Source organism: Tympanuchus pallidicinctus, unplaced genomic scaffold, assembly GCF_026119805.1.
Source record: "Tympanuchus pallidicinctus isolate F22 unplaced genomic scaffold, pur_lepc_1.0 scaffold6, whole genome shotgun sequence".
Lineage (NCBI taxonomy): Eukaryota > Metazoa > Chordata > Aves > Galliformes > Phasianidae > Tympanuchus > Tympanuchus pallidicinctus.
In genome coordinates this window covers 24,258,430-24,279,195 of record NW_026294780.1, presented here as the reverse complement: position 1 = coordinate 24,279,195, position 20,766 = coordinate 24,258,430, and the positions used below count along the sequence as shown (strand labels likewise).

Here is a 20,766-nt window from a genome sequence, read left to right as displayed (position 1 = left end):
TTCTAATGAGGGCGGAGCGGGGCTTGTGGATATTTACGTTGAGGCGGGAGCCGCCGCCCTTCATTCACCCACATGGTCCCCGAGCCCAGCCGCCGTCGCTGCCGGGACCCGCCGCCTCCACGCCGCTTCCCCCCCCTCCACCCCCACGGGCTCCGCCGGGAGCGGCGGCGCCCCGCGCCTCGCCCCGTTGCCGCCGCCGCGCGGGGCGCCGGGGCCGGGCGGAGGGAAGATGGTGGCGGCCGCCGGCGGGTGAGTGTCACTGCCGCGCGCGCGTGGCCGCCGGCAGAGCCGTGGCGGTGAGGAGCGGGGGGCAGCGCGGCGGCGGCGCGGGGGGTGCGGGCGGACGGGCCGCTGTGAGTGGCCGGGGCGGCGGGAGGGGGTGTGGGTGTGTGGGTGAGTGGGTGGGCGGCGGGGGAGAGCGGGAGCAGGGCGCATGGCAGCCGCGGCGGCGGCGACGGCGCCTCCCGAGCTCGCACACGGGGCGGGAGGGGCCGGAATGAGGGAGATTTGAAAAGCGTGCGCGCCTCGCGCCGCTGCGGCGAGCCCCGCCGCCCCCTTTCTCCCCTTCCTCCCCCCCGGCCGCGGCCCGGGCCCGGCGCGGGGAGCGGCCGAGCCCCCCGGGCGGGCGGCGCTGCACAATGGCAGCGGCCGCGGTGGTTGCGGGCGGGGGCCGTGCCCCGGCGGCCCGAGGCCCGGCCGGGAAAGTTTGTGGCGTGCCCGGCGCGGCGCGGGGGGGAGCTGGCGGCGCCAGAACAAAGCGGCACATGGGGCAGAGGCCGCGGCGGCTCGGGGGCTCCGTTCGCCGCCCACGCCCAGCTCGGGAACGGCAGCGGCGGTAACGCGGGAGGTGGAGGCGGCGGGGAGGGGCAGGGGGGGGCTTCTCGGGGAGTTCCCGGCGGAGGCGCTTTGTGCTCCGCCGCCCCCCGGGGGAGGGGGCGCGGGGCCCCGGGGAGGGGGGCAGCGCCGCGGGCTGCGAGCGCGTCCCGGGCCCCTCCGCGTGGGCTTTTGTTCGCAGAGGGGCGGGGGCGGCGGGCCCTCCTCTTCCTCCCCTCCTCCGGGCCGCGCTCCTCGGCGGCGTGGGAGAGCGGGCGGTGGGGCACGGGCTCCCGCCTCCCTCGGGCGGGCGAGAGAGGGGCCGCGGGAGGGCCCCGCGCTGCCCGAGAGCCACGGGCTTCGTTACGAAATCGGCGCGGCGGCAGCTGCGGGGCCTCGGCGGCGCCATGTTGCTGGGGAGGGGGAGGAGGCGGGGGACATGGCGGCGGCTGCGTGCTGGGGCCGATTGTTCCCTGTTAGGCCCGGAGCCGCGTGTGGGCAGCGGCGGCCCGGGGAGCCGCTTCCCCTCCCCCCGCCGCGGCCCCTTCCCATCCGGGCGGCCCTCGGGAGCGGGCGGGCCCGGCCCCTTCCCCTCCGCCTGGGCCGCGGGGCTCGGCGGGCCCGGTCTGGCGGTGGGGGGCGGGGGGCGGCACGCCGTAGCCGGGCTGTGACCTCCGCGGCGGTTGTGGCGGCGCCCCCTGGTGGACGCGCGGACGCGCGGCGCACGGCCGCCTGTGTTCTCGCAGGAACACGTGCTGCGCCGTGAGGGGCGCGGGCCCGGCCGGGAAGGGGCCTGCGGCACATGGCCCGCGGCCACGGCCTCCCCGCGCCTCCTGTGGGCCGCGCTAGGCGGGAGGGAGCGCGCCGGGACGGTCTCCGCTGCGCCGGCGGTCGGCTTTTGGGTAAAGGGAGGTCTCGGGACTGGGGGCGGCCGCTGCTCTCGGGGAGCAGCCGAGCGTTTCGCGCCCTTCGGGGGGGAATATAAAGGGGAGGATACCGGGAAACTTGGTTTGTGACTTTGTTCTCTCCGCAGCGACCCGAAGCAAGTAATTCGGTGGTATTTTTGCAGTATCGACATGGGCGGCAGAAAATGCGGGAGCTTGTTGTGGATGTTGCAGTGGAGTGTTCGTGGGGAAAGTTGCTTTTCACAGGAAATGGTAAGCGCTTATCTTGTATTAATTTTTTTTTTTTAATGCAGAGCTTGTGCTGTTAAAGCAGAGCCTGAGAGCTTGGTCGTGCACTAAATTTGAAAGACTTTCCTGGGATTGCAGGCATGTTTAGCAGCCCACAATTTCTCCCGTTCAGAGGAGAGTGATACACATTTTTTTTTTTTTGAACATTCATCTGTCTGACAAAAGCAGCTGGGTGGTGAAGGACTCTATAACATGTTTAAATCGTGTTTTTTTTTTTTTTGTTCTTCAGTGAAGTTCTTTTTCAGTTTAAAAAAACTCCTGTGTTTTCAAGATATTACTCATATTATTGAGTTTTCTGTTATGTGCAGGTAAGGTAGACTTCACATTCATATAATACACCAAATTTAAAAGGGAATAAAATGTACTTTCAGGTTTTGAATGTAGCACTCCCATGCTTTATTTGAATCTCACATCTGTAATAAGCAGCTGTAACTTGCTAGGGTAACTTACAGCCATTACTGGAAACTTTTCTGAGTGCAGGGCAGACCCATCTAAACCCAGTGGGAGGAACCCTCTTGAGGCAAAGGGTATCTGTGGCAGTAACAGTAAATGTTACAATCTGTCTGCAAAATAGACAACATTACTTACCAGCTGCTTTTTTATAAGGTGCTTTCTGGAATTCAGAAGGATAATAGGATCTACTGAATGTAATTTCTAAATCTTAATTATCCAAATTGAGCATTAACTTTGTTTATATTCGCTTAAAAACTTATGGCCTTATCTTTTTTTTTTTATTATTATTATTATTATTATTATTACTGAGATACAGCTTGCCCTTACAGCTGCAGATTGGCCTTTGGAAGGGAATAGTTATTTTTTATGTATGGAAATTTTGATGTTGTTCTGAAAATGGTACAGGAAAGGTAGTTGATGCATTTTCACAAATGGGCTTTTCTGCTATTGTCAGCATTAATTCTGATGTCCCCGGTACTTTGTAGGAGAGTCCTGGACTGAGTTAGTGTGCTGCTCAAGCTAACTCTGAGAGAAATGGAGGCTGAATATTGGTTCTTGAAAGTGTGCAACTCAGAATCTGACCCAGTACTCACTTTGTTCTTTTCTTTCAGCAGGAACAAAGTAAACAACATATCTTGAATTACTAAAAAAGCTGGTTGCGTCAGAGTAATGTCAAAGTGCTTACAGTGCAGGTAGTGATATATAGAACCTACTGCAGTGAAGGCACTTGTAGCATTATGTTGACAACTGCCTCAGGAGATCTTGCAGGACTTCAGAGATTGGAAAGGTACTGTGTGGTGGTGTCAAGTGCTTTTTGTACTAAGGTGCATCTAGTGCAGATAGTGAAGTAGATTAGCATCTACTGCCCTAAGTGCTCCTTCTGGCATAAGAAGTTATGTCTTCATCCAGTCACTCAGGCTATTACTGTAGATGTTCCAGTAGCTTTCTGCTTTGCAGTCTTCTGTTAGTTTTGCATAGTTGCACTACAGGAAGAATGTAGTTGTGCAAATCTATGCAAAACTGATGGTGGCCTGTTATAATCTACATCAAGGAGTCTGAAGGTTTTCTGCTGATTATGGGATGTTTTCTGGCCTTTCTCACTTTTAACAGCAGACTAGTGGATGACAGCTCTTGTAGCACTAAAGTGCTTATAGTGCAGGTAGTGTTCACTAATCTACTGCATTATAAGCACTTAAAGTACTGCTAGCTGTAGAACTACATATTCAGCATGTTTTGCAATTTATTTGTTGTTAAATTGAACACTGTTCTCTGGTTAGTTTTGCAGGTTTGCATCCAGCTGTATGATACTCTGCTGTGCAAATCCATGCAAAACTGACTGTGGCAGTGACAAGTCAGTCAGTAAATGTGGAGAAATTGTACCCCTTTCTACACAGGTTGGGATCAGTTGCAATGCTGTGCGTTTCTGTGGTATTGCACTTGTCCCGGCCTGTTGAGGTTGGTGGGGATAGAGGCTGAAACACTTCATAGTTGCAAGGAATTTCTCCCTCTCTCACTGATCTAGGAAACCTAAAAGCCTTACCTTTCTCCTTGAAGAAATGTCACGTAATTTTCAGTGTAACTAGATGTTCATTTTCTGTATCTGAATTGTTTGTATCAGATTTGTTGCTGATAATACCGAAGTCCTTGAGTGTGTGGTGGGGGGAGGGGGACCTTAATTTGTTTGCTTTGTTTCTTAAGAAAAAAAAATATTACGAGTCTTCTGTTAAACTGAGCTGAATGCGTATTTACAATTTCTTCTCAATTACTTTGTTGGGAAGAAATGAATCCTAAGAAACAAAATCTGAGCTTGTTTCTCAAATTCAAATTACATGAATTAATAGCTTCTGTACTGTTTTTTAATTTTTAACGTTATCAAAACTAAATGTTCTAATTAGTAATATAAGAGCACACTTTTAATCTTGGCTCCTCATCTAGATTTTGCTAAGTTCAGGAGTAGTAAAGAATGTTGCAGACATTTTGATGCCTCAGGGCATCAGGGTCTTTTGATGCCTTAGCTATGGCATCTTTAATACTAGTTGGGTGTCTGCATCTTGGGAGGCATCTGCATTTGTGGTGAGTGTAACACTGGTCATCTTGCAAGCTCTAAAGTAATTTACTTAGCATATGATGCATAGCAATAAAAACAGAACATTTCTAAAGCTATCTGAATAGCTCACCCATACAACTGTTTCAAAAGGATGGAGATAGATTCAATATCTGGCTTCATAAGGAAGTATAAATGTAAACTCTAAGTGGAGCTTTTGACACAGTCTTTGGATGAGCCATGTGCTAGAGAACTACACCTGTAGCTCAAACATCAATGGATTTATTTTCTAAAGTGGGCTTTCTGAGTAATAGTGCTGTAAATTCGAAGTATCCAATTTGTTGGTCACAGCTGACAAACTCTATAGTCTTCTAAAACACCTGTGTGTAGAAGAATTAAGACTTTGAGTCAATGCTACCCTTGCTGTTCTTTAAATTAAAGCAGGATGTTAAGCTAAATGGGTCATTGTTCCCAAGACAGTGTTTTCCAGAGTCTGTCAATGTATGTCATATGCTGTCTCAGAATTTCTATTATTCCAATGTCTAGCAGAATGTTGTCATTCCTTTTAAATTTCTTTCTGAAGTATCCAAGCAGTCTTAGAGTTTACTTCTGTGCCCTTTTTGCTTCTGCTACTCCCAAAGTTCTCAGACAGGTTTCTTATCCAAAATACCCTTTCCCAAAACTAAAATTTTCTTTAGTTCTGCGGATTTAGAGGAAGCTTTGTTTCAGTGAGGTCGGGTAAAGAAGGCAAGTGTCTTATGTCATGATTTCTCTTCTGTAATTTCCTGTAGTAATCTGTTAGTGATAGCAGGGCTAGCTCTTTTTTGGATTAAAAAGCCATGTACTTCCTAGCACAAGTTGAAATACAAGTGTTTTAATATGTGATTTACATTTTATATTGTCACGTGACCAGTATATTTTGAAGTATGTGTCTTAGATTCTGACAATGAAACTTCTTAAAACTGAGTGTTTATAAAAGTGGTTTTTATTCCATGGAATTTTGAGTTGTCCCATTGGATTTGTTGGAGAGTATGTACATAGCTTTTTTTTTTTTTAAAAAAAAAAAAACATTGTGTAAAAAATTAAATGACAGAAGTATTCCTGTTCCCATCACTTTTTTACTTGCCCAGCCTGACCAGAAATAACAAGAAAAAAAGGAGAAAGAAAAAAAGACAATTTGTACTCATTTACGAGTAGTTTTTGTGTGCAAGTGCAAAGGCGCAATGAATAATTTCACAACTGCAATACACCATTTTAAAGATAATGGCTAGCTATGCTTTGTAAAGGGGGAGTAACAACAATGCCTGTGTAAACTCTAGCATCTTCTGCATGCTTTCAATATCGATTCATCTCATTAATTGTGAAACTTGTACAATCAGAGGCTTATTAAATACTCTTTTTTAAAAAAAGAAACTTGTATGCATTGAGTATTGACTCATTCTAATGTGTTGCTGTTGAATCTTAGGTTGGCTTTGGTTGGAGGAGACCTTGAGGATCATACAGTTCAACCCTCCCTCCCCCCACCATGAACAGTGTTGTCAACCACTGGATCAGACTGCCTGGGGCACCCATTTTTATTACAAGGCTAGGGAATCCACAACCTCTCTGGGCAACCTGTTTGAGTACATCACCACCCTATGAGGAAAAAATTTCTTCCTAACATCTAACCTTGATCTGCCCTCTTTCTGAAAGCTATTTCCCCCTTATTGCTATTAGTCTGTAAGTGCTTGTAAGTTCCCTTGAAGTACTGGAAGGCTGTAGTGAGGTTTCCTGGAGTCTTCTCCAAGGCCAGTTTTCTCAACCTATCCTTACAGAGGTGCTACAGCCCTTGGATCATCTTTGTGGCCCTTCTGGACCCACTCCAGCAGCTCTGCATCTTGTGCTGGGGGCCCCAGTCTCAGACCATAATATTCCTGATGTGGCTTTATGAGGGCAAAGTAGAGGAGGACAAGGACGTACTTCAATCTGCTGGCCACCCCTCTTGTGCAGCCTTGGTTACTGTTAATGGTTGCAGGCATGGGCACCTGGGTCATGTCTGACTTCTTGTCCATGAGGACCATCCCCAAGTCCTCCAGAGGGCTGCTCAGTGAGTTCTTTTTCCCAGTCTGTACTTGTATCTGGGATTGTCTTGAACCATGTGCAACACCTTTCACTTGTCCTTGTTAAACCTCATTAGATTCTTGTGTGCAGGCTTTCTGAGTGTGTCCAGGTCCCTTTGAATTGTCTATACCTTTTGTTGTGTCAACTTCACTCAGCTTAGTAGATCTGTAGATTTCTGTTTGTATAGTAAGCCTTGTACATCAAGTTCTTTGTAAATTATTAAAGTGAAGAAAAAACTCCTAAGAAGTAATTGTTAGTTCTGTGTATTTTAGTTTCACTGAAGTTGAGACATGAGTTAGTTGACAGACATTGGTAACGAGAGAAATATTGCTGCTGTTAAGTTCATACAGTTTTATTGAAATAAAGTGAGCCCTGTCAGTCTTATTTCTGCGAAGGTTGACTGGAGTGGGATGGTTAGGCAGCTAGAAAGAGAGTAGTTTAAAAAAAAAAAACAGTGGAAATGACATTTAAAAGTACCAATGCAGGTATTCTCTGCAGATATGTTCAGATGAGTCTGTTAAAATAGCCCCAAGTAGACAGAAAACTTATATGGGCCTTGGTATGGGTAATTTTTAAGTGGTCTCCTGCCATGTAATTAGTCTGAGCCATATATACTGTGTAAGCTTAGCACTAATAAATGCAAGCCTGCATAGAATCCTAGCATTTCCATAAAATGTTTTTCCTTTTTTCTGCAGGAAGAGAGTAACTTCGCTTGTTGTTACGGGGGGGGGAAGAAAATAAAGCAAGAAATTCCAAGCAGTATTAATACTTGCCTGGAGTTTCTTGTATAGCGCAGTTAGCCTTATAAGGAAAACCTTGTCTGTTAATCATAGAAAACTTTTCTCTCTACACTCTCAGTATCTGAAAGCATGATGGGAAATTATGCAGTTTTTTCAGTAATTTGTCGCTGCATTCTACCGGGGGGGGGGGGGAGGGGGGGGGAGAAACAGCTCAATTCTTTAGATCTGACTTGTGTTGATTTTCAAATATCAAAGCTACTAGTGAGATGAGTGTCAGGAGCAGACGTTTTGAGTAATAACTAGTTCATAGGCAGTAAATGTGCATAAGACTAGAGGGGGATGTCCCCTGGTGTGGCACCATGGGAGTTCTGTTATCATGAGAAACTGCATGCAATACTTGATGTTTTGCTTTTTACCAATTCTCGTCTTTGAAGTTCATCGCTTCTTTTGGTAGTTTGTAAGTGCTGTCTTAACCTCTGTCTTAGTACCCACAGATTCCTTCAGATGTATTTCTCTGCCACCTCCCATCATTAGACTGGAACTTACTCCTGAGTTTTCTCCTTGTGTTTAGTAGCTTCAGCATAATTGATGCAGGTATCATTCACCATGTAAAATACAGAACTGTCACTGATACAGAAGATAAAGCAGTTAATCATAAAGCAGTGGCCTGTGTCATGTATTATTTCTTCATCATAGCATTACACTTAAAAAATGATTTGGTCTCTGGTCATTGGCTTTTTTGATTTTTTTATTTTTATTTTATTATTTTTTTAAAATTTATTTAGGATGAGGGCTAGATGAGAATGTATTGTGGAAAGAACTAAATGTCTGAGATTTTTCTCTAGTCTTCTCAGTACATCCTTCTTGTGCCTCCCTGATGAATCATCTGTTGGCTTTTATTCTACTTCTTATTCAGTGTAGTAATGTTAGCAAGTACCTGTCTACCTTCACTTGGTTTGGTAAATGTAGGGAAAGTGGAGATTGCCTGCTGACACATGAGGATTGTCAGTCTGGCAACAGTGACACTGGAAATGAGTTCACACCCTAACATCATCTTGAGCTGCCAGTTCTGAAGCTTTTCATGTTTCAGAAGGAATTTTGAAATGCCAAAGGCAAACAGAAAATGATGGGTAAATCGAGAGATTTTAATAAAAGAAGTTTAATATCTACAGCCAGTAGGGTTCCTGGATGGAGGGGCCCCAAGTACTGGCCCAGTGAGTAGAGATTGAGAGTTGTAGAATGAATCTTCTCAGTTATTTAAAATACTCTTTTTTTTTTTTTTTTTTTTTTTCTTTTTTAACAAAGTTCTTACTGTTAAAGAGAACTTAATTTTCTGTAGCTTACCCAAATTATTTAATTGAAGAACAGTTCAGTGAATTCATGAAGTCTGTTTTCTTGGGGTGAGGTGTTTTTTTTTTTTTTTTATTACACTTCAAATTTTAGGGTGATAAGATGCACAAATAGTTCAGGTGTAAGTATTCAAATACAGAGTGCTTGGTTACAGCCGCATGCTGGCCTCTTCAGGCTTTAGAAACTGCATCAGGTTCTATAAATACATAGTAAACTAGTCAGAGCTTTGAAAGCTAACAGCTGTAATCTGGGTAGTCCTAAATACTTTTTGTGATTTGAAAAATAAGCATTTCTGGTCATAACTGTTAAAATCAATCATTGGAAACCACCAGATTTGGGGACTAAACTGAAATTGAGGGAAGGCATATCTCAGTGGTTGGTTAAAAATCAGTTGTTTATAACGATTCTTATATATAGCCATCATCCTAATGTGTGGTTTGTTTCACAAGCTTAGTAAACGGTTCCAGGTAAGACTTAATGGAAGAAATGCTTGTAGTGGAGATGGGTGTTCGGTGCATATCTGGGGTTCAGATGGGCTTTAATTACTGTCAGCTGAGCTAGCTCATTAATGTGTACTAGTACATAGTCTGTACTGTATTATTAATAAAGTAATGTTTGAGAATGCAAAAAGTAGCCTGTGATAAATGCTTCTGTGCAAGCCCTTGTATACTGCAGTCACTTAGTCATTATGAAAAGTGTGTGCTCTGGTGAGTTTATTGTAAGACATTTGTGTTACAGGGCATCAGTCCTGCAGATAAGTTGTAGTTGTTCGTGCTCTGCTTAGGGTAGAAGTATACAGACCTGTTTTCTGTGGGGAAAACTGTTATGTTCATAGATGCCATTGCAGGGAGGGGTGATGAAAGCAGGAATGGACAGGGAAAAGGAAGAGCTAGAAAGCTCAGTTAAGGCAGAAGGCTACTATAACTTGCATTACTTAATAATTACTCTCTATGCCTTGTATGCTGCTGTAACTGACAAGAATGTTAGAACAACTGTCCTGCTGTGGGGCATGTCAGCAGTTTGGATAGAGTTGGTTTGGATTTTAACAATGGATAAGACATCGTATAACAATGAGAAGTCCTTTGGGTGGCATGTTATAGAATCTTTAAAAGATTCCAGATACCCACATCTTTTAAGAGTGTTTATGACAGTACTTTTCCCTGCTATAGAAAAGAAATCTAGCTGGTTCCAGCTTAGTACTCTTTTCTAGTCATCTCTAGTTTTCTTTATGAGTGTTGTCTCTGCAGAGCTATAAAACATGAACACTTAAAGAGTACTGAGCCACCAGTTAGTTGTGTTTTGATATGTACATCTTTTTCCTGCTCATCTTCCCACACCCCTCTGAATATGTAAAGGCCTGTACTTTTTGGGGAGAAATCAACTTTTGTTCTCTAGTTGTATGGAATAGAAATGGAGTAGAAATGGAAAGGTTCTAAATACTTGAAAAATATCTACACAGTGAATCCTATCAACGTCTTCAGGCTTAAATTTTTATCTTCCTAGTTGTTGTTGTTTTTTTTTTTTTTTTTTCTCTTGAAGATTAAATGCATCTTGAAGCATTTCTTCTTTCCAAGTATCTTATTCTCTAGTTAATTTAGGAATGGGCACTGGTAGGAGGCTCATGAGATTACTACTAATGCAGTAAATACATTAAAATAAAAGGTTTTGTAAAGAAAACAATGACTTAGAGAATGTGTGGAATAAAAGATACTTAAATTGCTAAGAGTACCAGTGTCTTAAGAGTGTTCTGCTAGTCAGTGGATTATCAGTCTCCAGATAAAAAGCTGTTGTCTAGCAAAAGCCTTTGAAAACACTGAAACCATGACTGATAACTAAATTGTGTTACTGGAAGTTGTAGGTGAGGTGGAGCTGTGTAGATGGTGTTATTTTAAATAGGTTTTTTTGTTTTGTTTTGTTTTTTTTTTTTACAACTTTTTACAAAATAGGATAATAAGCAAGGTTCTGCTCTCAGTTTTGCAATGTGTTTTTGTGTGCATCAGTATTACCAGATAAAGTATGTAAGCAAGTCATGAATCTGCATATATGTGTCTCTTCTACTGCAAGTCATGAAATCTTTTTGAAGTTGTTACACTTACATTCTTGGGAAATGTGGCAGGAAGATCTTAGTACTTTGTGCTCCATTTCAACCATTATATAACAATACTGGAAGTTCCTATTGCAGCATGATACTGCACAGGATGCTGAAGGTCCTTGAACAAGTTTTGCATTCTGAACTATTCAGTTCATTAGTTGATTCCAGTCTGGAAGTTGTTAGCATTCTTCAGTATGTCATGAAGTATGTGTTCCTTGAATTTGTCAGTTCCTTGCAGTAGGAATACATACAGCCCTGCTCTAGCAGTCGTGGTCTGTGAGTGTTTCCGAAAGTGCTGGATGGGATTTCTGTGCAGGTGAGTATGCTATAAAAGCTGGCTAGGTCTTAACTCAAATAAGCTTGCTGACACTTGCAAGAATAAACATAGAATTTTAGACTAGTCATGACCAGCAAACATACTAGAGGTCTTCGGAGTGTTTTGAACAGTCAGCCACTTGAGCTTGGAAACACTCCTGACTTTGTGGCAAACTGGGACTGGAGATTCTGGAAAAAAATAAAATAAAAAAAAAAAATAAAAAAAAAATTGGTTCTAATTCTCTTGGTCTGTACGCTTTAATATAAAGTAGTTCTCTTCTTCCTGTTTGCATATTTGTTTGCAGAAAACACAGAATCCCAGGTGCAATCAAATGGTCAAACTGAATACATCCTGATGACCAGCATTTGAGAGGCTGTTTCAGCAGGATAGTGAATGCAGGTTTTGCTCCATGAGAATTCATGAGCAATCTGTAGTACAGGTTGTCTGCACAGATCAGTGAAAACACTTTGGCTGCCCAGGCCTTAGTCAGCTCCTGTTTGAAGCTGTGTTTTCAATTAAGATGTTTCATTTTACCTCTTATTTCCTAGCAATTCATGTCTAAGGATTGTGCCAATGACTTTGATAGCAGATGCTCACTTCTTGTACCTACAGCTCAAGTTATTTGGTTTTTTTTTTTTTTTTTTTTTTTTAAGGTCTGATTATTTAAATTGAGCCAATTATAAAGTGCCCAGTGGAAAAAGAGTTATATGTGGACTCATAGAGGTACTGTCTTGTGGTTTAGAAGAGGAAAATAGATTTATTTATATCACACTTGTGTGAATAAACTACTTCCAAATATGAGAGAAGGTTGAGACGGGTGGAAGTAAAAACTTAGTGGTAGAGTAAGGGAGAGAATGAAAGGGAAGAAAATTATTGAAATGGAAGCTACTGGTAGGTGAGGTTAAAACTAAGCTTTCTTCACTGACATGTTGGACAGTTTGGATTGATGAAGAGTTTTTCCTCCTGGATCTCATGCTGCAGAAATTGTATGTATCGCAAGCCTAGTTTTGTAGACACAACTCAATTTTTTTTCTCTTTGGGTTTTGGGGTGGATTTTTTCTTTGTTCTGTGATTTTAGTGCAGGGAAAAAGGGTAAAAAAAAGCCTTCAGAGCTTTCTTTGCTGGATTAGCGGACTATTGTTAATTCTTAACATCATACCTTTGCATTAGATATTGAATGTGCAGATAAATATTTGGGCTTCTCAAAGGTATGTATTCTTGCTCTGGTCACGTATGATATACAGAAGCTTTGGGGGTTAGTTTCTTTTTAAGAGGATAAAAACAAAATGTTACATTGAATTAAAAAAGTTTTTCCTTTTGATTTTCTTAGACACTGAAAGTCCTTACAGTTCCTTACAGGTTAAAGAATGCTTAGAGCTTTAGAGAATAAAGTCTCTTCTGGATTCCAGCTGAAGAGGACTATTCTGTACTGAAACAACTTTCTGAGTCTTACAACCTTTTCTTGGCAGCATATACTGGTTGGATATTTCTGAGTTGCTTCAGTGTAGTGGTTGTCAACATATCTGGATGCAACTTGGAATCTGAGGTGTACCCTTCATCTGCCAGCATAATTCCCTCCCAAGCTCAAGCAGCATCTGTGGCCTTGATGGATGTACTTCATGCTCCGCCATGGCAATGGGTACCTGAGGAAATAGTTTGTGGAAGCTATAAACAAAAGTGTATATGCCAAGGTAATCAATACTGATGTTTGGGTAAATGATGGGTCTTGAAGCTTCATGGAGTTATGTTTAAAAGTAGTCACTTCCATTAATGTACAAAGGTTGATTCAAAAGTTATGCCTCTTATTTCCATGGGAAGAACACATACAGAGAACTCAAACTGCCAGCTACAAAACACTATTTTTCAGCATAGTCACCACTGCTAGCTTTGTATTTTTTCCTATGATGAAGAAGAGCCTGCATGTCACACTCTTACAAATCTGCACCACTAGAGGTAAACCACTGTTTTGCAGCTTCTGTGACAGTGTCTTTGCTGAAACATACCGCCCGTTATCTCACTGTTTGGACTCCATTAATGCTTGGCAAGTGTCAGTAAATGTCAATGGTGCTTTTTTTTTTCGGCATGGAGGAATTCAGTTCCACACCTTTGTTATATACTTCCTCTCTGACTCCATCTGTCACATCACAACAAAAACGTAATGGATATTGGTGGGAATATTCAAAATCTATTGCCATACTACCAGCATCTGCCTCTGGTGTTGTGGGCCAGTGTAATAAAATAAGAGGCATTACTTCTGGAATAGCCCTCATATATTTAAATTAGGAGGAAAGAGGCTTTTCTTAAGAGAAAGCAATCTTTGTAGTTCCACTTGATGAGTGCTTCTCTAGTGCTGAAGAGTTCAAAGTTTGGGATATACATTGATTTGTAGACTTGTTTCTCTTTTGTATAAGGAACCCTAGCACATTGGGAATTCTAAAAATCTGCAGATTAATGGGACAGTTTACTGTATGTCCTTCTAGAAGAAGCAGAGCAGCCAACAGGATATTTCTGCAATGCTTGTAAGAACATGCTTACATAATTATCTAACATTTGAGGGGGAAAAAATAAAGCATATGCTTTATTCATAAAACATATGGATTACTCATCTAAGTTCTGCTAGTGATGAATAGTCTTCTGTAGCCTGTAAAAGGAATTCTGATAACCTGTAGTGAAACAAACTACATCAAAAATGTATGAAAATACGTGCCTGTAGAAGGAAAGGCTGAGAGCTAGGTCCTGTGAAGAGATTCCTTTCAGGGCCTTTCTTGAGATGGGGAAAGAATTATAAGAGACTCTTCTTGATTTTAAAAAGAAGAAAAGAAAAAGATCTTTGATTATTGTGAATGACATATACATGCTAAAAGGAGTATACTATGGAAGTTGGATGAAATTTAGCTGAGAATTAAAATAACTGTCTGTTCTTAGTGTGGTATGCTCCTTTAAGTACTGGCTTCCAGAACAATGAGAAACTTGGTAAGTTTTGCTTTGTGTCCGGAACAGAAAATTACGGAACATTCACCCTTAAAACTTTTGTGACAAATGATATTTGTTAGGGCTTCCACCAGTACCTGATAGTGGTACTGTTTCACAATTTTGCACTGGGGCAAGGCACTGCTGTGCCAGAAACACTTGAGATTAAATGGTCCTTGCCCTTGTGATAAAACAAGCCTTGCAAACGTGTCTTTTCAGTCTGCTCACCCAGTTCACCTCAGATTTCTTATTTGTGGGTGCCCTTTTTTTCCCCTGAATATCAGAGAACTAGGTCACTCACATAACACCTCAGTAGACTGGAACTTCAGCTAAAGTGCCGTTCATTAAAGACGTCAGAGTGCCACTGCTATAGGTATCACCTTGTGTTTCATTGCAGTTAAACTTCATGTACTCATCCCTGCTAACTTTTGGAACTGGTGCATTTATCATTGGATGTTTCTGCCATGAGATTTGAATGCTCAGAACGGCAGTTCTTTACTGTCTCATTCACTAATGAGAGATCTTGAGTTTACTGAGGCCAAGAATATCCTCATCTGTTCGCTTTGGGCCTCAGCAAAGGAAATGTTGACAAAGATAAGTAAAACCATGATTTTCATGTTTTGTTGAAGAGTATGTAAGAAAAGGAATGTTAGGTCTTTAGACTTGGAAGCTTCATTATGTGGCCTGATAAAATAAAATCACAACAAATCCAAGATTAGGCCTTGGAGTGTCTAATCTTCCCAGCTAATTTGTCTAGGGATATCAGAAATTAACACCAAGAAACGTAGCTGTAAATTGACACATTAAATACTCAAGACTTTTCCAGAACAGTTTTTTTTTTTTTTTTTTTTTTTTAGTATGAGGTATTTCTGGAAATACAGTTTAATCTGGATGCATTGTGATGATAAACTGAAAAAGATGAGGATAAAGTTTATTTTAATAGACCTAATTTTATGTAATAAAACAGTTACTTCTAAGCTTTGGACATCCTTTTGATGGAACATTTCATAGATACCTTTTATTTCTGGTCTGCCAAGTTGTTGTGTTCCAGTCTTACTGTCCAGTACTGTCAGCAGAAGTTTTTGTCTTAGTATGTAGAACCTACACAGCAATATGATGAATAAGTTTTCAAGGTTATAGGTTACAAGATCCCTTTTCTAGCGTAAGGAGATGTGAGCTGCTTTTATTATTATATTTTGCCTAAGACTTTTCTGATGTTGGGATACCAAGCTGGAGAGAATCTTCTTAGTGTTTTGAATAGGAAGCCTGTTTCTAAACTTGAATACATCTTAGAAAGGTCACCTTCACTTAGCTCCAAATCAGGGAAATTACTAAATGTTGGTGTTACCATCTTCATCCTTAATGGGGGTTGAGAAATGATATAAACATGATATAAACAAACCAGGAGCCACCTGAGGTTCTTCGAGCTTCAAGAAGTGGTCTTTCTTTTCAGGTGCCTCGTTTCCCTAGTTGTGTTTTTTTTTTTTTTTTAAACTGTGTGCATCTGTATATAGATAATGTGTATCTATTGTGTGTGTAATGTGTAAATATATGCACGTGGGAATGGTATTAATGCACAAAACCTAATGTCTCTTCATAGTGTATGGCTGAGAATAGGAAAACTAGAAAAATGCTTTTCTGTCTAGTATCTGCTACAAATAATTGGGAAATGGAGAAAGAATCACTTGCTAAACAGAGTGTGTGAGCTGCTGAGTCGTGGCCTGAGCCACTGATTGAGCATCTGGGGAAAAGACCCCGTCAGCCCTGGGAGCACAAGTGAGGGCTGTATGACTGGAAGGGGTGGAGCCTAGCTGCACCTCTTAGACCTCATTGAAGAGCTGACTGCCACTGGGGAAGGATCTCTTCCTGGAGATCCCTCCCTGGTGAAGCTTTCCCCTGCAAACCTAGAATCTTCTGATATGGGTGAGCAATCTTTTTCCTTCCTTTGTAGTATCTTTTTATCATGCTGGTCCTTCCGTCATCACATCTTTGTTATAATACCTTTCCTGTTGTATTGATCTGTCCAATTGCTACAACAGAATTTCTGTGCTTCATGCGTATTCCCTCATTTTTATTTGTCATGTACGTGAAGCTAAATACTTTCAGGAAAACCTGTAAGATGAGAAGGGAAGAAACTTCTGCTTTCCCCTTTCCTTTCAATGTGTTTTTTTTGTAACTGAGGTCAGCTGTGGACAGTGCAGGTGCTGAACCTGGTGGTAGGCAAGTTTTTTTCTTCCTTTCTTCTCTTTCTGAAAGCTGAGCTTTTTTCCTTAGCTGGAGAGTAACCATGGAAAAGTAGCCGTTTATATCCAGAGTGGCAGAGGTGTAACCTGAAGAACTGAATGGGATGAAGAAAAGCATCCATTAAGGTTGCTTAAAGTTTTAAAAAGTGGCCAATAATTCAAGCAGTTCTGATGTCACATGTTGTTGGAAAGGATATTGAAGAGAAATGTTAGATTGTTCCTTAGGGTTCTGCTTTTAGAGATGAGATTGAGTGTACTCTGAAGGGAAGTTTTTTCCATTTTGCTGATTATCTTATTACTTTAACTACTGTTAAACATTTGAAAATAAGATATTTTTTTTTCTACAGTGATAAATGTCCAGAGTTCTTTATAGAAGGCTTGTGTAAACTTGTTGAATGAACCTAGTGCTCAGGAGCTACGTCTGCTGTATATCTCTATCAGGAGCACCTCTAATATAGGTGTCTAATTGAACTGAGAACTACAAGAACTTTTAGGTTAAGTTCATGTCGTTAGAGGTAGGAATATAATATTAGGAAGCAAATAACCAGCTTTATTTGATCAAATGTAAAGTTTACAGAATTTTAATAGGCTGATTGTTACAATGTGTGTTAGGTAAGGAAAGAAACTTGCTGACAGAATTTTATGCTTTGTATGAAGTGCTCTGGGATAGATGCTAGCTAGCTGTTGCCATGTTTGAACAGTTGGTGGCTCCAATGCTTTGCAGCTGTTGTTATACAAGTTGCCAAAACAAGTTAGTTCTAGCTGTATATATTCATCTAGTTAGAAATCTAAAATCAGAATCAGACCTACTAAATAAACACTCCCAACTTTGAGTCATTTTGTAAATACTTTTCTTAATAGTTAAATAAGCATGAATTTCAATATCCTGTCAAGCTTATGATAATTTAAGAGGCCACCTTGCAAAACAACTGTTCAGAATCAGTAGCAATGTTCCTAAAGCCAGCATAGCTAAGAAGACTGTTTCTACTCTGTATTGCGGGATTGTACAAGTGAGACAGATGACACATATCCTGACCGAAAGGGAGGCGGGGGGAATTGTCAAAAGGTCGGTTCCTGGGGAAAAATTCAAAGAAGATGGTGTTTACTGTGCAGTCATGCCTTAAATTAGCCTCGCAACTGTTTATATGCTTAAAAATGAAGGTATTTAAAATAAAAGGTTTAGTAGGCAGTGGGTTTCGGCAGAGCAAGATTATAGCAACAAAAGAGCAGATGATGGTGAACTGTCATTTTTGGTGACCGCAAGAACTTTTATTAAAAGGAGAGCTTAAATATAATAGCTTTGTGTGAAGTATTTAGAATTTGGAGAAAGCTTTGACTTTAAATATATTTTTTTAATTGAATGAGAAATTTCTGGGGATGCATATACATATTTTTCTAATGTGTTTTTTGCTTGTTTTTAATTCTTGGTACCAGAAAATGTAATTGGAGAAATGGAACATTCCTCCCTGAGTTTTCATACTCCGGGGAAAATGAAAATGTAGAATTATTTTGTTAGGAAACTAGTTCATGTGTTTTAACTGAAATACTTGTATTATGCCATCCTGAACTATTGTACATACTACATATTCTTGTTTCTCATTTGGATTGTATTATTGTGTTCCCTTCTTTAGATTTCTGTAGCTTCTCATGAGAACAAGACTGCAGGACAAAATAATGAGTGCAACCTTCAGATATGGTTTAGCTCTCACAACTAAACTGAGATAGATAACAACTTGAAAAGATGTAGGCCAGTTCTCAGATTTGGCCTGGTTTGGCCTATTATATGACAAGGGATGACGGCAATGGCCTAAGGAAAATCTTGATTTACTAAATATAATAGTAAAATGTGATATAACACAATATAGTACAATATGATTGGAATTGAAGCTAATAAATCAAATGAAATGAGAGAGTTTCTGAAACCAAAGTCCTTACCCTAATGCTGTAGGTAAAACTGCTAAGGAGCAAAGAGAAAAGTCTCATGACTCCCAGTCAGTTTTATCTTTGCCTCTAAATGGAAATAGAAAAACAAAGTCTTTTGGGAGTTGTAGTTCAGTCTTCTCTTTTGAGAACAAGAGACTGGAAATATCATCAATGCGCAGAATTGAAACATTAACTCTTTAACTCCCAGTGCACTACTTGATGTTGTAGTGTAGAATACCGAACCACTGACATGAAAAATCATCACAACATGGCACCTATGAAATCGTGAATGCAGTGACCTAGATCTATGTGAGTGCTGTCTGTAGCATTTATTATTCTAATTTTGTATGATTAAATATTATGTACTGATGGAATTCTGTTGGGGTGAAGGTGGGGGTAGTTGCAGTGGGAGGCATCAGTTGCCACCTGCAAATGAAATTCTTCAGGAAAACCCTTTGTTTTTTAATTTCTTCTATCTCCTGGAGGAGGCAAAAAATATACAGACAAAAATATAGAAATAGCCCTGCTGAGCGGAATTTGTATTTCATTTTGGTATGATGTATAATATCATATTATCTTAGTAATATTGCATCAGACAATATACCCTAGCCAAATGACACCAAGGAAAATGTATAATTCAACACATACCCTCACCCCTCACTTTTTTTTTTTTTTTTTTTTTGCTTTAAACATTAAGATTTATATATTTTATATAGATACATACTTTAAAGTCATCCAGGAGTTGCACTGGAAAGGAAGGCTGGAATACTTTTACAGGTGTATTATTTACAGGAATCATGGAAACCTTCTAAGGTCTTTCCAGTTTTTTGTTTTTGTTTTTGTTTTTTTTCCTTCTATTTCTAAGAAGCACTCAAATTCTGCTGAAACTTGAGATTAAGATTACATGCCTGCATTGTCTTTACAATGCTTTGGAACACTAAGTGATTAACAGTAGGCCAACCTCTCAAAGTGTTTACATGCTGTAATATCTAATTCCTGTTTGCACAATGGCTTTGTAAGAGCCGAAGTGGATATTTGCTCACATGTAATAGATAGTTTCCATGAAATGTATGTTAATGCTATTGACAAGCTAGGAAATAACTGCAGTTTTCAGAGATGATCTCCCAGGGTATGGTTTGAGTTAGTCTGCTTACTAGCTGGGTGCAATTCCTTCTCATAAAGGATTTTGTTCCTATGTTAGAAGCAAATACTGTTGTTTTTGTGTGGTTTTTTTTTTTTTTTTTTTTTTTTTTTTTTTTTTTTTTTTTTGTGTGTGTTGTGTGTGTGTTGCAGTAAATTATATTGTAAGAATTGCTGGTACCTAAGTATCTCTGTAGGTATGATGTATTTATTTAATAAGGAGGACCTAGGCCTATCTCCATACATTAATTTCATTTATTTAATGCTAACTTGGATAGTGTACTAGAAGTACAACCTAGGATGAGCAGCAGAATCATGAAACCTAGTTGTACTGCAGTTAATTTTGTTATCCAAAGTAATCCAACTTCCACTTGAGTCTTTTTATGTAATTGAGGCGTTTCTGGTATCCCATATCTGTAAAACCAAAGAAGTACCCGTTAACAAGTTATTGGAGGCAGATGGACATTAACACAATTATACAGTGTGATTTTTATGAAGCGCAAGGTTGGGAATTCATTTCTAGTGTTGTAAATTTAATTACCGAGTTCATAAAGGATTTGTGTAGTGGTATAAATTGCTTAATTTATAAGGAGAGCATGTGAGGTAGTTAGGGAGGCTCACAGACTCTCAGTAGAAAGTTAGAGCTCTATTTTGTTTGCTTATAGTGTAGAAAGAGGTCTGTGCTAGCAGGTCAAGACAAAATACTACTTCATCATAAGAGAAGACTGGAATCCAGAATTGTCTAGTATCTCAACTTGGTGAAATTCTGCTCCATTTCAGCCCACTTGCTCCAGCTGTTACAGTACATGTTGAGGTAACCTTAGAAAGACTTTGTGAAGTCCTGCCACTTTGCAAATGGTCTAATATCCTATGTGCTCTCTCAGGAGAGATGTGGAAAGTTTGAATTATTCAAGCAAATGCTCATCTTGAATGTGTTAGTGGTATTAAAATAAATGAGGATGCTTGCACCTATTTTCTTTGGTATTTCCCTATATGTGACCTAATAATTGCACTTTGGGCTGAACTCCAGATTTAGTAGGTTCATTTATCTTATGGATTCAGATGGGACCTTGTGGTGGGGTATGTCACTTACTCAGCACTGGTAGGGTGTAGCTACTAAATTTCTGCTTCTGAACAGATGTCTCTGAGAGTCAGTGCTGATGGAAACTTAAACATCTAATGACTTCTAGCTCCCTAGATTTGCCCTGATTTTGAATTACTAAATTCTGGATTCAGTGCTAGTGAATCACTCCCCTTTAACTGCCTAACTTAGATTTCATGAATTTGGAGCTAAGACTCTAAGTTAGAAGAAATGGAGTCAGTCCCTCTGAGCAAAACTCAGTGCTGAATGAAACTTGAGAACTGTCTAGAACTGTCAGTCAACTGTTA

The 20,766-nt window shown here is 41.0% G+C and overlaps 1 protein-coding gene across 1 annotated transcript; it reads right to left on the bottom strand.

Annotated features, from left to right (window-relative positions):
• Positions 1-256: 256 nt before the first annotated feature.
• Positions 257-1,891, bottom strand: LOC128071762 (basic proline-rich protein-like). Its single transcript, XM_052664787.1, has one exon. The coding sequence runs from the start codon at positions 1,889-1,891 to the stop codon at positions 257-259; it is 1,635 nt and encodes a 544-aa protein (XP_052520747.1).
• Positions 1,892-20,766: the final 18,875 nt, after the last annotated feature.